General features: G+C 42.0%; 1 protein-coding gene across 1 annotated transcript in view; it reads right to left on the bottom strand.

The window, feature by feature from the left end:
- LOC105937157 (transient receptor potential cation channel subfamily M member 2) overlaps positions 1 to 15,166 on the bottom strand; it is a 111,970-nt gene that overhangs the window by 67,684 nt on the left and 29,120 nt on the right. Inside the window, exons 11-14 of the mRNA XM_036139759.1 lie at positions 11,097 to 11,432; positions 4,713 to 4,895; positions 4,497 to 4,626; positions 4,282 to 4,427 (exon numbers count right to left, since the gene is read on the bottom strand). Coding sequence (XP_035995652.1) covers positions 4,282 to 4,427; positions 4,497 to 4,626; positions 4,713 to 4,895; positions 11,097 to 11,432 — 795 coding nt within the window. The remainder of the gene's footprint in view (positions 1 to 4,281; positions 4,428 to 4,496; positions 4,627 to 4,712; positions 4,896 to 11,096; positions 11,433 to 15,166) is intronic.

Below are 15,166 nucleotides of genomic sequence, written 5' to 3' on the forward strand. Positions count from 1 at the left end.
AGTCCAGCATACTGCACCGAGGTGGACAGGCTGAAGGCTAAATAATTGGTGGTCAAACTGTTTTTCCTTTTTTCTACCCAATAAGAAAACACAGCTGTGTTGATCAGCGGGCGCAAAGATGCTCCCACGGGTGCAGGTGGCTCAGCATCAGGCTGTGTCAATGTAATATAATGTGGGATGTAAACAGCCCCTAAATATTTAAAAAGCAAGAAAAAAACTGGAGTGAGTTAAAACAGCGAATAGGCTGGAAAGAAAGGAGAAAAAATGAGTGGAGAAGAAAAAATGTTCACAGGATCAGCCTGTGCGCAAAATGAACCAGTTAAGTTTTTTATTGCTGTAGGACCGCAGTCCTTTACTAGGAGGCGGAGTTTAGTGTGATTCCAGTCAGACAGGCCAGTAATGGACTGAGCAGCATGACAAGCAAACACTCCCTACATGGTACCATCCAGTGTGCGATTTGCAAAAAAAACAGAGGGGGGGATAATTTCCTCGATTAATCACATAATGTCGATAGGTAACTCGAGATTAATTGCAAATTAATTGTATGTTTTATCCTTTTATTTCTGAAAGTGTAATAGCCTGTTTGGGCATTTTAATATGCAATTTTGCAATAAATGACACTAATAAAATACATGCTTGTACAAAAAATATTTTTTTATTTTGGTGTTTTTCAAGCACTTTTGAGAATTGGAATGAAGACATCCTAGTGCCAAATGTTAAACTCTGGACTATGATGGCTAAATGACTAATCATGACGCCCTGATGTTTACACAATGTGTAAATAAATTTGTAAATAAATACCATGCCGATATATTTTTTTGCCTCTTAAACAAAGATAGACATGGTATTAGGCATTAATAAAAATTTTACATTGCAATAAAGTCATAAGTTTTATTGTTCGTTTTTTCACTCTCTCTCACACACATCTAATTCTGAGCTTTCACACCAACAACAACTTCTTTGAATATTTTTGCTTGCTGTTTATATCCATATTCATACAGTTTAAGCCTGGAAAAAGGTTTTAAATTTCCAGGTCATTCCAGTCTTACACTTTGCTTGTAACTGGACAGGAGCTTAACTCCAGGTCCTTCATTTGGCAACGTAATTCAGCCTTAGTTTGTCAAATACAGAGAAAACAAATTAAGAAGCATTAAAGTACGGTTAATGGGTTGGGGTTTCTGCAATGTTATCAGCATGTTAAAAACTGATCTTCAGAACCAAAGTCTGCTCAAAATGGTGATCTGCACCATGTAATCTACTTTCAGCAGTTGTCACCGGTTATTGCACCGTAAACTGCAGAAAATACGTGCAGAGTTGCTCTGTCTGCCTTTACTACCGTCGGCTCCTATGGCGGAGGGATATTTCAGCTGGATACAAAGTGTGGGCAGTGCAGGCAGGTCTCTTAATAACCGCTGTTTCGTCACTTATTTTAGAGCCCAAATAAGCGATTTAACTTTCAGAAACGTGCCCAAAAAAAAAACGCAACCCGTGACTCATGAAATTTAGAAGCGCTTTTAGAATAAAAGAAGCCCAAAGTCGCATGAAATGAACAGCCTGTGCAACAGTGAGAGCTGGTCTGTTTTGCTACAGTCTCTAGCATAGACATCATATACGTAGACGCGTCATAGGGCGCAGGTTCGCACGTCAACGTCACCGCCATATTGTATGTGGCAGAAAAAAGTCGAGTTCTGTTATTGTGAACGTGAATCAGAAAAGATGCCTCATTCCTGTGCTGCAATAAATACACACACACACATATATATATATATATATATATATATATATATATATATATATATATATATATATATATATATATATATATATATATATATATATATGTGTGTGTGTGTGTGTGTGTGTGTGTGTTTATGTGTTATGGATATAAGGATAAATTTGTTAAACATTGTGGTCTTCATTATTTCATAAACCCGTGTCACATGTGAACCTTTAGGAACAGACTTTTTGGGTGAGTATTAAAGAGGTAAAATTAATAATATGAGGGAAAAAAAGTCCTAAAGTAAAAATAAACTAACAAACACAAAAGTGATAATGTTATGATAAAAACATCATATTATGAGAATTAAGGGGGAACATTTCCAGAATAATCACAGTTTGCAGAATTATTTCACTCCTGGAGTAATAGGGCCAGGTTAGATTATTTTAATTATTTTATTCTTTAGAATAAATTCAGGAGAATGAAGCTAAAGGGATACGAAAATAAACTTGTAATATTACAAAAAGAAATACTATGAATACAAAGTATATTCAGAGATTAAAGTCCCTCTGATACTGTTTAAGTGACTGAGTAACTGCCGATTTGCCACATTTAAGATGGCGGACGCTCTGACGCATCGCAGCATAGGCAGAACCCGCCCAATGACGCGTCTACTCTTATATTATGTCTATGGTCTCTAGCTCTCTTGAAACTACGGAAAGCGCCGAGGGTAAAAGAAACACAGTCCGGAGAGCACGGCGGGGAAAAACATCAGGGAACGGTGTGTGTTTTAACGCGCGATTAACGGCGACAAAAAAATGTCGGCGTTGTGGTTAACAAAGTTAACGCGTTAATAACGCGTTAAAACTTACAGCCCTAATTTATATACATTTTTAAATTCAGACCAGAGGGGGGGGGGGGGGGGGGGGGGGAGGGAATGCATCCCCCCCAGGGATAAAACATGAATGACCAGAGGGGGGGACGTCACAAGCAGAGGGGGGGGGGGGGGGGTAAATCCCCCCCGGCAAATCGCACCCAGGTACCATCCCATCCCAGACTTGGCAGATACTATGAGTGTGTTTTGGATGTGTTCAGGTCACACAGAACATTAAAGGTTACTCTATATGTGTATTAATAATTACTCTACTTAATCAATTAAAGTAAGAGAGTCTGTGTTGAAAGGACATTTTAATAGCTATAGGCTACATCATGTTTTTTTGTGTTTCTACGTATACAATTTACAAGCCCAAGAAAAATAGATATAACTCTGTGTGTGTGTGTGTTTGTGTGTGTGTGTGTCTGCATGTTTAGTGCTTTCATTATTATTATTTATTGTTTTTTTATTGCATTTGTGTTCTAACAATGTACATTCTATGTTTATTATTATACTTGCTGTTAATATTAGTTGTAGCTGAGGTCGTCAGTTTCAGCCGTGGAACTGACGCAGAGGGGCAGAATAATGCCAGTCATAGGAGTGAGGAGGAGGATGAGACAGATGAGGAGGCACAGGAGAAAGAGAAAATGACAAAGGAGGAGAAGGAGGCAGGTACAGGTGCACAGCTGTGTGGGTAAGAGATGTTTACATTGAATCATATAAAACCTCCAAAGATTGCAGTCCAGACCTAGGCTTTTTGACATCTTCTAGGTAATACGCTGAAAAGGTTGATTGATTTCAGGTCTAGCTTGTATTTGAAGGTATACCTGTGGACAATATTTGTTTTGATATATAAGATAAGCTGTTTTTTTTAGCAAACTTTTATGAACGGTAAAGTAGTGTTTTGTTTTGAAAGGGGGGGGGGGGGGGCGCTCCAATGGGTTCTCACCCGGGTAGTAATTAAATGTAGAACCACCACCGAATATGGACACCAAAAACTCTTGATTCTCAATCCCCTGGCTTATGTTTTTAATGGTGCACATTCATGTTTCTTTAGGCTTGCAGTTATCCCAAACTCTTGCCATTTTCAGATGACGGAAGTTCAAAGCTTGGAATCTTGTTGTAGAACCCAACTCTGGTTTAAACATCTTCACAAATGTGTCCAAATCTGTCCTCTGTCAAATGTATTTATATAGTAGTTTATAAAAACAGCAAACCAAGTGCTTCACTATTTCTTGAACAACCACAAAACTGTAAATTGTATAAAACATCAGGAATTAGGGCCATTAAAGATAAAACATCTAAGTAGTATTTAGTCTCATTATTTAGGTTTTCTGACTAATGTTCACTATCAAATGTCTACCTCTATCATACAGGAAATTATTTGTACTGGATTTTATTTTGGGGTATCAGAATACAGGGTGCTGCATACAAATGCACTTACTTTTTAGGTTTGACGTATAAAAAAAAAAAAATTGAAGACCATTATTTCCCTTTTACTTCACATTCATGCTCTTTGTGTTGATCTAGCTCAAAAAATCTCAAAACACGACAAAGTTGTGAAATGTGGAATATTGCAAGAGGTACGAGTCATTTTGCAAGGGGAAGAACCTCTTTTTTCTTGAAGTCCAAACTTATTGAAACACTACATGTCCTGATTTATAAAATAAATATTTAAAATCTGCCCCACCTGAACACCTGAATGGGCCACAAAGTTTTTATCATCAGTCTCCACAGCCAGCCTCAGGCATGTTGTTTTGCCCCAAAAGCTAGATATTCGATTCAGCAGCTTCTGGGCGCGCTTGTCATTATTGCGGTGGCACTCGCTGAACACACCTGAAGACACATGCAAGTCAATAAATCCTGGCCCGATCTACAAATTTTCTTTTTGCCTCTGTTTCATACCAATCGCGTGAGCTTTATATTGATCGGCAAGCTCCCGCATGTCAGCAGCCTCATCTGTGTCACTTTCCTCCATTGCCATTTTATTCAGGATCTTACTGGCAGCCAGCGCAGCAACCACACAGTCATTACACTGTGCACACAGAAAATGCAGTTATATAGGAAAATACACTTTGAAGATACTATTTTATTTGTATGTGCAGGAGTTTTTTTATTTACCTGCTTCCATGCGATTTCAGCCAGCTCCTTGTTGTTCTGGACAACAGCCCAAAGGAAAAGCTCACTGCCTGCATCCCTCTGAGGTTCCTCTGAGTTATCTCCACCTTCTTCCGTTTTAAAAAAAAAAAGTAGGCAGTTTTTCTTGTTGTGGCATACTGGTTGTAGCCTACTGGTGTCAAGCTGCTGTTAAAACAATAAAAATGACAGTAATGCTGTTGTTGACAGTTGTCTGTGCAAATAAACAGAGCTGAAACATCTCATCTGATGAGGACTAAAAAGTAGCACCTGTACGACTGACTAAATGTTACATAAATACTAGAGAGCTGCTACAAACAGTCAAAGTATGAAGCTTTACTCAATATTGCTGCAAGTAGCAGCCATCATGTTTTCCGAAGTCTGGTACCATTCTGCTGCACTGACTATGGTGCCCTAATCATGGCAAAAACACTGCGAGTTAAATATGCGTGCATATTTTCTCCTCTTGCGTAAGGAGGATTTTTTTTCCTCTCCTTCAAGTTTGTTCCAGCCATTCGCTAACAAAACAGATTTGCTCTGCTCCAACATGAGACCCAGGAAGGATCTGGACAACAATCAAAGGTATGTTTTTTGCTCTAAGCTACCAGAGAAAAAAGAAACCACAGGTCCAAGAACCCTAATTTTATGCAATGGATATGTAAGTAGGATTAAACACCTCTGTAACGAGAAAAGCACAGAGGTGTGCTATAGTTTGAACTATAGCCTGGTGCTTTTTTGTGTACTGTCTGGCAATGTGGCGATAAGAATTGTTTGTCTTAATGCCAAAAAAAGCCCAACAAAAGCCCCCTTGTCAGTTGGTATCTTCCTGTGCCATTCCTCCAACAGGAAGGCCTAATTTCCAGGAAGTGAGGTAACACTTCCTCCTGCAACACATCAGGTCAGTTCACCAAAACAAAACAGACAAGTTAAATGATAGACAAATACAAACAGATACTGAATGATTTAAACCAAGATGTTATAGTAAATAATCAGTAAAAATGCAAAACATAAACCAACCCGGGATAGTATATATATTTTCCAAACCAGTGGCGTATTTAGGCCCCTAAATCTTAGCTCATCACCCCTGAAAAATTAGTGATTTAGAGCAGTGGTTTTCAATAGGTGAGGCACGCCTCAAAGGGTCACAGGGGAGGCACGAGAAGACAGAGAAGAAGAAAGAAGAAGACAGCGCTGCCACTCAGCTCTGTGAAACTAATGTAGCAATATTTTTGCCTTTTGTCTGACTGCACAGGAACCAATCAAGCGCGCAGTGAGACAACTCTTAACGCTCAAAACTGGTCTGGCACGCGCTCAACTCTGAAAAACTCTTGTCATCCTTCTTTCCTCACGCTCAGTTCCATCTCCGCTAGCGCGCAACTTTGCTCGCGCGCACCTGCTCATTCCACATTCAACAACAGCTGTGCACTCGCTCGGTTGCTTCTGCGCTGCGACTTCAAAAACTTTCCACTCCACCAGACAATCACAGACATGTGTTTTTTTCCATCCAATCAGAGTATGGCTTGCAAATACTGCATTCAGATGGATTAAATCAAAATGCTGCAACATTAGAATTACTAAGTGAGGTGTGAAAAATATTTGTCTCTTTTCTTTCCAGCTTCTGGGAGGTGATGCAAAAGTTTATTCTGATCATAATCATAATTATTGTTATCATTATTTAAAGAGCACTTTAACACAAGGTAAAACAAAGTGACAATCATCAGAAATACATCAGAAAAGAGATAATAATGAAATGCTTGGTTGTTAAAATAGCAATGGGTTTAAATTGTGTATAATTAGCCTAAAAAGTAAATCGGAATATGGATGTGTTGACGTCCGTTAAATTCAGGTTTTCTTTTTTATTATTATTTCAGCTGATGTCTCCTGTTGACGTGAGTTCAGTTTGACATTGGCGTCTGTTTAGTTCAGTTTGTCAGTTTATGAATTTGCTCTAATGACAGTTCAACTTTAAAAATAGGCCCTCTGTCCGTGATGTTAAAGTAGCATGTAAAATGGAAATATTTGGATGGATAGATTTTATGAATAGGCCTTTTTTATGGATGTACTTTGTTAAAATAAATACAATAAAAAACATGTATTGGGCTATCAGTTGTTTGTGAAACACAGGATTCCAGGAACACAAAAGAAAGATGCTGTTGCTGCAGGGACTTGTGTGCGGTAGGTTTGTGTTTTTTTTTTTTTTTTTGCCGTGGTTATATTTACCTATTCCAAGGGGAGGCTCACATTCAATGAATTTGAAAACCCCTGATTTAGAGTATTCCTGCGTGTCGCTTTGGCTCTGCCAGACGTGCGTACATGCACAGGTTCGCCCGAAGCACCCCGCGTGAAGTGCCAGGCCCCGCCCCATGCTGGCGCACAGCACCATGTGCGCCAGCGGGGGCGGGGCCTGGCACTCCATGCAGCCAATCACTAATGCGCCTGGCCTTTGATTGACAAGGTAGACACCCCACCCCACCCCACCCCCCTTTAACTCCACTCTCATTGGTTGTGCTGCCTTAAATTCCGCCTTCCCTCTTCCTGATTGGCTGTTTTCTATTGCGTGTGTGTGTGTGTGCGTGCATGTTCATGCGTGCTTGGAGCGCGAGATTTAAGTTTTGATTCATACTGGGATACTGCCGTTACCACAATTAATACTAGATTATGAAACCAGTCCCAATTAAAAACTAAATATTATCTGCATTAAAATAGGTGAAAGCTGCTGAGTGCAGTTCTGAACAGAAGCAGGAGAGAGTTTTGATTTGTTGAACATTAACAAACAGCATCTAGTGTGTGTCATGGTTATAAAATTTGTATAGATGTAGCAAGAAATACTGCTTTTCTCTTTAGACAGACAAAATGCACCCTGAAGCTCAAGTCCAGCATCAAAAAATAGGAGCATGCATATTGCGTAGGACCAATGACGTCAGACCAGGGAAGGTTTGTTTGTAGGTGTCCCTACCAAAGTTCAAATCAAACCTACGCCCTTGCATCTTTGTTTCACAATCAGACCATGATGGGACCACAAATATTTTTAGTTGTTAAACAAAGCAGAGCGCAGCTATTCTTGCCGTTTGGATCTATTTCTATTCAAACATTTTACATCTGAAGCTATATTCTTTTTTGCACATGTGGCATCTGTGTCTGAAGCACTTCAGCTGTACTAATGAATTGTTTATAAACATGAGCTCAGTAGATGCAGTCGTGGATTCAGAATGCCTGTCTGAATAGTTATATCAGAACTATATGTTTTTTTCCCTAATAAGGAAACTACTTCTCTTAATATGAGTTAAAAAAAACAACAACAAAGATTAATAAAGGATTTGTGTAGGGATTTATTAACTTATTAGCAATTTGCTTGACAGAAGACATGGACTGGTCATGCTGCAAGGGGAGACCCCTTTGTCCGCAATTCCGGACGTCCCATTGTTTACACGCGGAACCAGCTTCTCAGACTACGGGATTCTGTGCGCCGCTGCCCTGCTCCCCACCACACTGAGACATCCCTGCTGATATACGGAGGAAACAGAGAGGCAGAAGGGGTGGCAGGACAAAGCGGAGGAAAAGTTATTTACCATCGGTTATCATGGGAAACGTAAGATCTCACCGTAACAAGGCCGAGGAGCTTGCAGCACTAACCCGTTTCCAGAGGAGGTACAGGGACGCTAGTATAATGTGGTTCACTGAGATGTGGTTAGATGGATCTATCCCGGACTCAGTGGTTTCCCTGGACGGCTTCAAACTCATCCACGTGGACAGAACTTTGGTGGAGAGCGGACAAAAGAGAGGAGGGGGGCTGGCGGTGTTTGTGAGTGAGAGATGGTGCAGGGGGGCTCATGTTCATGTGAAGCAGCAGATATGCTGTTTGGATGTAGAGTTACTCGCATTGATCTTGAGACCTTATTATCTGTCACGAGAGTTTGGTCACATGATCATGCTCTGTGTTTACATCCCTCCCTCCACGGCAGCCACCGCTACGTGCGCGCGGATCCATACCACGGTGACCAGGCTGCAGACACGGCTCCCCCACGCTCTCCTGCTCATCACAGGAGATTTCAACCGAGCCTCCCTTCATTCCCCATGCTCACCCAGTATGTCACGTGTACAACAAGGGACAATAAAACTCTGGACTCCCCCTCCCTCCCCCCACTCAGACGTACAGATCACAACCTCGTCTACCTGCTACCCCATTACATTCCACTGGTGAGGAGGACAATAGCGCAAAAGAGGTCAGTGAAAGTTTGGTCAGATGAGTCCACTGAGAAACTGAGGGATTGTTTCAGAACCACAGACTGGAGCATGTTCCAAAGCTGTCGTTGTGATGGCATCAACAGCCTGACTTAATATATCACTGACTACATGACCTTTAGTGTGGATAGCATTGTGCCCACACGATAGCTATGGTGCTTTCCAAACAACCCCACCTGGGTGGCCCCTAATCTGAAAGTCCTCCTGAACCACAAGAAACAGGCTTTCTACTCAGGGGACAGAGAGGAGCAGCGTAGAGCTCAGCGGGAGCCGGGAGCTCCAATGGAGGATCAGGGTGTTAAAGAAGGACTATGTAATAGTAATAGTAATAGTAATAGTAATAGTAATATCATCTTTATTGTCATTGAAACATACATTACAACGAAATTTGTTCTCTGCTTTTAACCCATCACCCTTGGGGAGCAGTGGGCTGCCATGTGCGGCGCCCGGGGAGCGTTCTGGGGTCAAGGGTCTTGCTCAGGGACCCAGAGTGCAGGCACTGGGGATCGAACCGGGTCCTTGCATCCTTCTCTGAGTGCAAGCGCGCTGCTCTAACCACTAGGCCACCACTCCCCCAAATCTTAGTCTGCCACGCCGGGTTTCGATCCCACGACCTCTTGCAAGCAAAGCCTGCACTTTCCATCTGAGCTGTACTGTAGCGCCATGGAAGGAAGATGGAGGAGCAGCTGGCGCAGAACAACATCAGAGATGTGTGGAGAGGTCTCAATAACATCTCCGGCTTTGGGCAGAGGACCAGCAGGGGTGCAGACGGTGACACCAAGTTTGCAGATGAGTTAAACAGGTTCTTCACCCGGTTTGACTCCCCTCACAATGGCCCCCTCCTAGCCCTCAACTCTCCACACGTCTCCAACCCCCAGCCCTCCAGAGACCTACCCTCTGCCCCACCGCAACCCTCACCAACCCCCGACCCATCCACACCTTCAGTCCTGCCTTCCTCCCCCCTCACAGTCACACCAATGCAGGTGAGAGGGCAGCTGATGAGGCTGAAACCGAGGAAAGCCTCAGGACCGGACGGCATCCCCCCAAGGCTGCTGAGGACCTGTGCTGATGAGCTCTGTGAGGTCCTGAGCCCCAGCCTGGGGGTGGTCCCCATCCTGTGGAAGACCTCCTGTATGGTACTGTTTCCCAAAACGCGGCATGCCAGGGAACTGGCCCACTTCAGACCAGTCACCCTGACCTCCGATCTGATGAAGACCATGGAGCGCCTCATCCTTGCTCACCTACGCACCGTGGTGAGCCCCACCCTGGACCCGGTGCAGTTTGCCTACAGACCCAACATTGGAGTAGAGGATTCCATCATCTACCTGCTCCAGCGGGTGCTCACCCACCTGGAGACCACCGGGTGCGCTGTGAGAGTCATGTTCTTTGACTTCTCCAGCGCTTTCAACACCATCAGACCGTGCAGCTGCACGGCTGTCAGTCAGAGGTGGCACTCTGCAGCACCGGGGCCCCCCAGGGCACCGTCCTTTCTCCATTTCTCTTCACCCTCTACACCTCGGACTTCACCTACAACACGGACAGCTGCCATCTTCAGAAGTTCTCCGATGACTCGGCCATTGTGGGCTGTGTGTCTGAGGGGAACGAGCTGGAGTACAGGTCGGTCATCATGAACTTTGTGGACTGGTGTGAGAAAAACCATCTGTGTCTAAACACCAGTAAGACCGAGGAGATGGTGATCGACTTCAGGAGAAAACCCCCACCTCACTCCCCCCTGAACATCCAGGGGCAGGACATAGAAACTGTGGAGAGTTTCAAATATCTGGGTGTTCATGTCAACAATAAGCTGGACTGGACTCATAACACCAACACCCTCAGTCATTACCAGCACACTATTTTCAATAAAATCCCTACACTGCTTCTCTGCCTACATGTTTGTTACCTTAGGAGTTTAAATGGAAAAACCAGAGTGGCAAATACTGACTAAATATCACTGTAGAAATTATTATCACATTATGGGAATAAGAGAATGCATTAATGATTTATTCCCATAATAGGAATAGACTCCCCTTCTTAAAATTTACCCTCCCAAAAAAACCACAAAAACATAATAGATTTCTAAATAAATAAAAAGAGATAAAATACAGGAAGTTGTATAAGTATACTTACAATGCGTAAGGTTTGGTGTTTGGACTGGCCATCCGGGTATATTTTCTTTGTGAATTTTCCTAGCAGGTTGCGCACTTCAGCAGAGACAGCATTTAGTACTTTTACTTCCTCGTCACATGCCTTTGCCGTTTTACACTTTTTTTCAACTTGACGTTTCACCCTCTCAGCCAGCTTGTGAGAGAAATAGCAGTTGGGCAGCTGTTTGTAGAGCTTTAACAGGATGCCCTCTTCCTTCAGGTACTCCCCAAGAATCACGCCGTTCTCCAGCAGCAAACTCACAAACTTAGGCTTCTCGCCAACCAGCGCTGAAGTCATGGCCCAGTGGAGGTCCCTGGACTATAGAAAGAAAGGCAGAACCTTCTTATGTTGGTAGAAAACACACCAGTTTAAAGAACAGCATTCTCATGCAATATCTGTTGTGATAACTCTTTAATTGTTATGTCAATTAACTGGTAAAATGGGATTTGGGTAGTTTGTGACAGTTTATAGAGACTCATTAGATCATAAATCAACCTTCCTTGTTTTAAATGGTATTTTGAACTTTAAAAGCAACTTTTTACAAACAAAACATGCCAAACAATTGTTACAAAATAAACCTTATATTTCATAGGTTGAGTTAGATATATTAAACATAATGTAAAACAGTACACTAACTGTGCATAGTAAGGAACATCAAACCAACCATCAAACTATAAAGTTGGTGACCAGAATTATTTTTTATCTGCTTAAAAGACTAAAAAATATTTCAGGTAATTATGCCGGGGGCATAAATTTGGATTAAAATGATTAAAAAACATATTATGAACAAAATTTTTTTTCCTAGTATTGGTTATTAATTAAAAATTATATTTCAGAGTTTTAAAAATCAACACTAGATTTTTTATGACCGACAATTTGATCCTTCGGGCCTGCAGCCAAGCCCACAAACTCCAAAGCCTTCAGTGATATTACACTAAAAGAAAAGATTATCTAAATCCTCTTTATTATCACAAAATATGCACCCAGCAGTGCAAAATTATTGGTGGGGTAGATGTCATTTAGAATTTCAAAATGGACTTTTGAAGGAAAACGTGTCCTGATTTCAGAAATCTGTTCTAAAATTGTTAATATACTGCCGTTTAACCTTAACGTGGTACATTTCCTTCTGTAAAACTTGCCTCATTAACTTTTTGTTATTGTTTAATCTTTAAAGTCTATGTTTTCTATATGCAATTAATTAAAACCAGGGTAAGCTTTGAAGTGAAGTCTTTTTTAACCATAGATGTAAGAGGTGTTGGTATTTCTTTTGACACATAATAACAGAAACATTGACCAACATGTTTGATATTGATGTTTTCCCTTGATAAGTTTTATTTGTTTTTACTGGTCTCACAGCCAGTGATCGTTTCGATGTGTTTATGATGTTATGTTTTCATGATTTAAGTACTTAAACTAAGACTTCCCTCTGTTAAATTGTCTTGCCACTGAAATGTACTATACAAATAAACTTCACTTGACTTAAAAACACTAAAATATCTGATTAAATGTGCAAAAAGTTATCCTTAATTATTCATTTGTTTTATAATTGAATGCATTAAAACTTTATTATTTTTTGCTTTATTTAAATAAACTTTCTATACATTTATTCTGACTGGAAGAGATAACTGCATGGAGTCCTATGGTTGGTGACAATTCCCGTCTAAACAGAATAAATTTTTATTCTGTTTAGGGGGAGGGGGGTGTTTAATTAAGGAGGGTTTATTTGTCACAAAGTTCTCTGCACCCTTTTTCATGCTATTTAATTAATTAATGTTGGATCCCACAATTGATAAATCTGTCATAAGTCATAAACTTAAAAGCACCATTCCTGGGGTCTCATGTATAAAGCCAAAAAAACAACTGGATTTTTTTCTGATTATTACTCAACACACCTGGTCACTCTGCACACTGCTTGCAATCAACCTCTACTGGCTTCACCTGTCTCCACCTGCATATAAGCTCTGGTCTAGTCAGCCTCCAGTGCCAGAACGTCTCTACTCTCTTCTCAACTCACTCCTGCGGTAAGAGCCTTCGAGCAGTTGTTTACTATTCAAACCAGCTTACTTGCCTTCCTGTTGCCCGACCAGTTATTCTGCTTTTGTCCAAGTTCTGCAAGTTTCCGTCCTGTTCCTGTCTTCCTGTCCAAAACCCTCTGGTTGGGTTTTGTGGATCAGATCCTGCCTGTCTGAGAATAACTGGATTTGGACTCTCCCTTGAAACTCTGGGGAAGCTGTCGATTGTCTGGATCGAGACCAGACCCGCTGTTCTGACCCCCTGCTGGAACTGTGCTTTGCCCTATCTGGACTTCCCTCTGTTAACTCTGCTCATCACAGCCAACCCTCCCTGTTTTTTCCTGCAGTTCTGGCTGTCTGTTTGCCTGCCTCCACCTGTAAATAAACCCCTTTTCAAGCATTTGCCCCGTGTCGGGCTGAATACTTTGTTCTGTTTAATGAATCATTACAAGAGGTGAGGGGTGGAAGGAATTAAACTTATTGCTGTGTTGTAAGTTTTGGAGAGTTGGAACCGAAGACCTCCTCCTCTGTTTAAAGTAGTTTTTTTTCCCACTTGACGTAAAAGGCTTCCTTCACACCCCTTTCAAACCATCTGGCTTCTTTGTCCAAAATGTGAACATTTTGGTCCTCCAAAAGAGTGTCCTTAAGGTGTAGGTGGACAGCAGAGTCTTGTCCTGAGCAGGTAGCTCTCCTGTGTTGAGCCATGCGTCTGTGGAGAGGTTGTTTGGTTTCTCCAATATAAAGGATCAGAACATTCCTCACTGCATTGAACTGCATACACCACTCTGCTCATCTTAGGTTAGGGGGTTCTGTCCTCCGAATGTACCAGTCTCTGTCTGAGGGTCCTGTTTGGTTTGAAATGTACTGGGATTTTGTGTTTGGAGAAAATCCTCTTGAGTTTTTGTTCTGCAGCGTGTCTTTTGGATTTTCTTGCTGATTTGACAAAAGCCCAGTTAGGGTACCCACAGGCTTGAAGGGTATCTTTGTGTCTCTGCTTTGTGCTTCCCTTCAACATTACACAGAAAACTCCAAAGACTTTGCAAACAAAGTAAAACATTTAAAGATAGCACCAGGATAAACACTGGTGTCTTTTGATGTCATATCACTTTTCACTTGCATATCTACATCAGAGGCAGTGGAAAGAGTTAGGAAACTTCTTCAACAGGACAGTGACCTAAACAAGACTAATTTCACTCTGGACCAGATCTGTATCTTACTCTTTTCACAACCTATTTCAAGATCAATGATTTTTACAGACAGAAGCATGGTTGTGCCATGGGATCTCTATTGTCACCAATTGTAAACAATCTTTACATGGAAGAAATGGAGAAGCGAGCTTTGGGAGAACACAACCAAGCCACTGGTTTAGATATGTGGATGACACATTTTTCAAAATCCAGTTAAAAGAAGTGGAAGCTTTCACAAGACACATCAACTGGGTGGACAACATCAAGTTTACCAGAGAGGATGCCAACAACAAGCTACCTTTTCTGGACTGTTTGGTGGACATGGAAGGAGATAGAAACATCAACATTGAAGTTTATAGGAAACCCACTCACACAGACCAATATCTACTTTTTGACCCACACCACCCACTGGAGCACAAACTTTCTGTCTTTAGAATCTTACAACACTGGGCCAAGCATGTTGCTACTAAAACAGAAGGGAAGCACAAACAGAAACACATCAAAGATGCCTTCCAAACCTGTGGGTACCCAGGGGCCTGAAGAAAGCCATTTACTGTTAAGAGGGAAAAAACAACAGAGAAGGACGACTTAAGCCGGGCGTACACTGTACGAGTTTTTCAGTCGTGGTACTTATATACATCTCAAACTGTGCGACGGAACCGCGGGGTTTAAAAGGTTCACCGCTCACGATCTGTGCGGCGCGACGCTCGGACGAGACCGGACTGCTCACACTGTACGTCGTGTCCCCTCTGGGACCGCTCGCTGTGGTGGCAGAGGCAGGCGAGCGACGGTAGGTGACAGGGACCCAGAGCAGGGGTTCGAGCCCAGCTCTGGCGAGGCCCGCAGGAGGCAC

The sequence above is a fragment of the Fundulus heteroclitus genome, chromosome 7 (assembly GCF_011125445.2).
Source record: "Fundulus heteroclitus isolate FHET01 chromosome 7, MU-UCD_Fhet_4.1, whole genome shotgun sequence".
NCBI lineage: Eukaryota > Metazoa > Chordata > Actinopteri > Cyprinodontiformes > Fundulidae > Fundulus > Fundulus heteroclitus.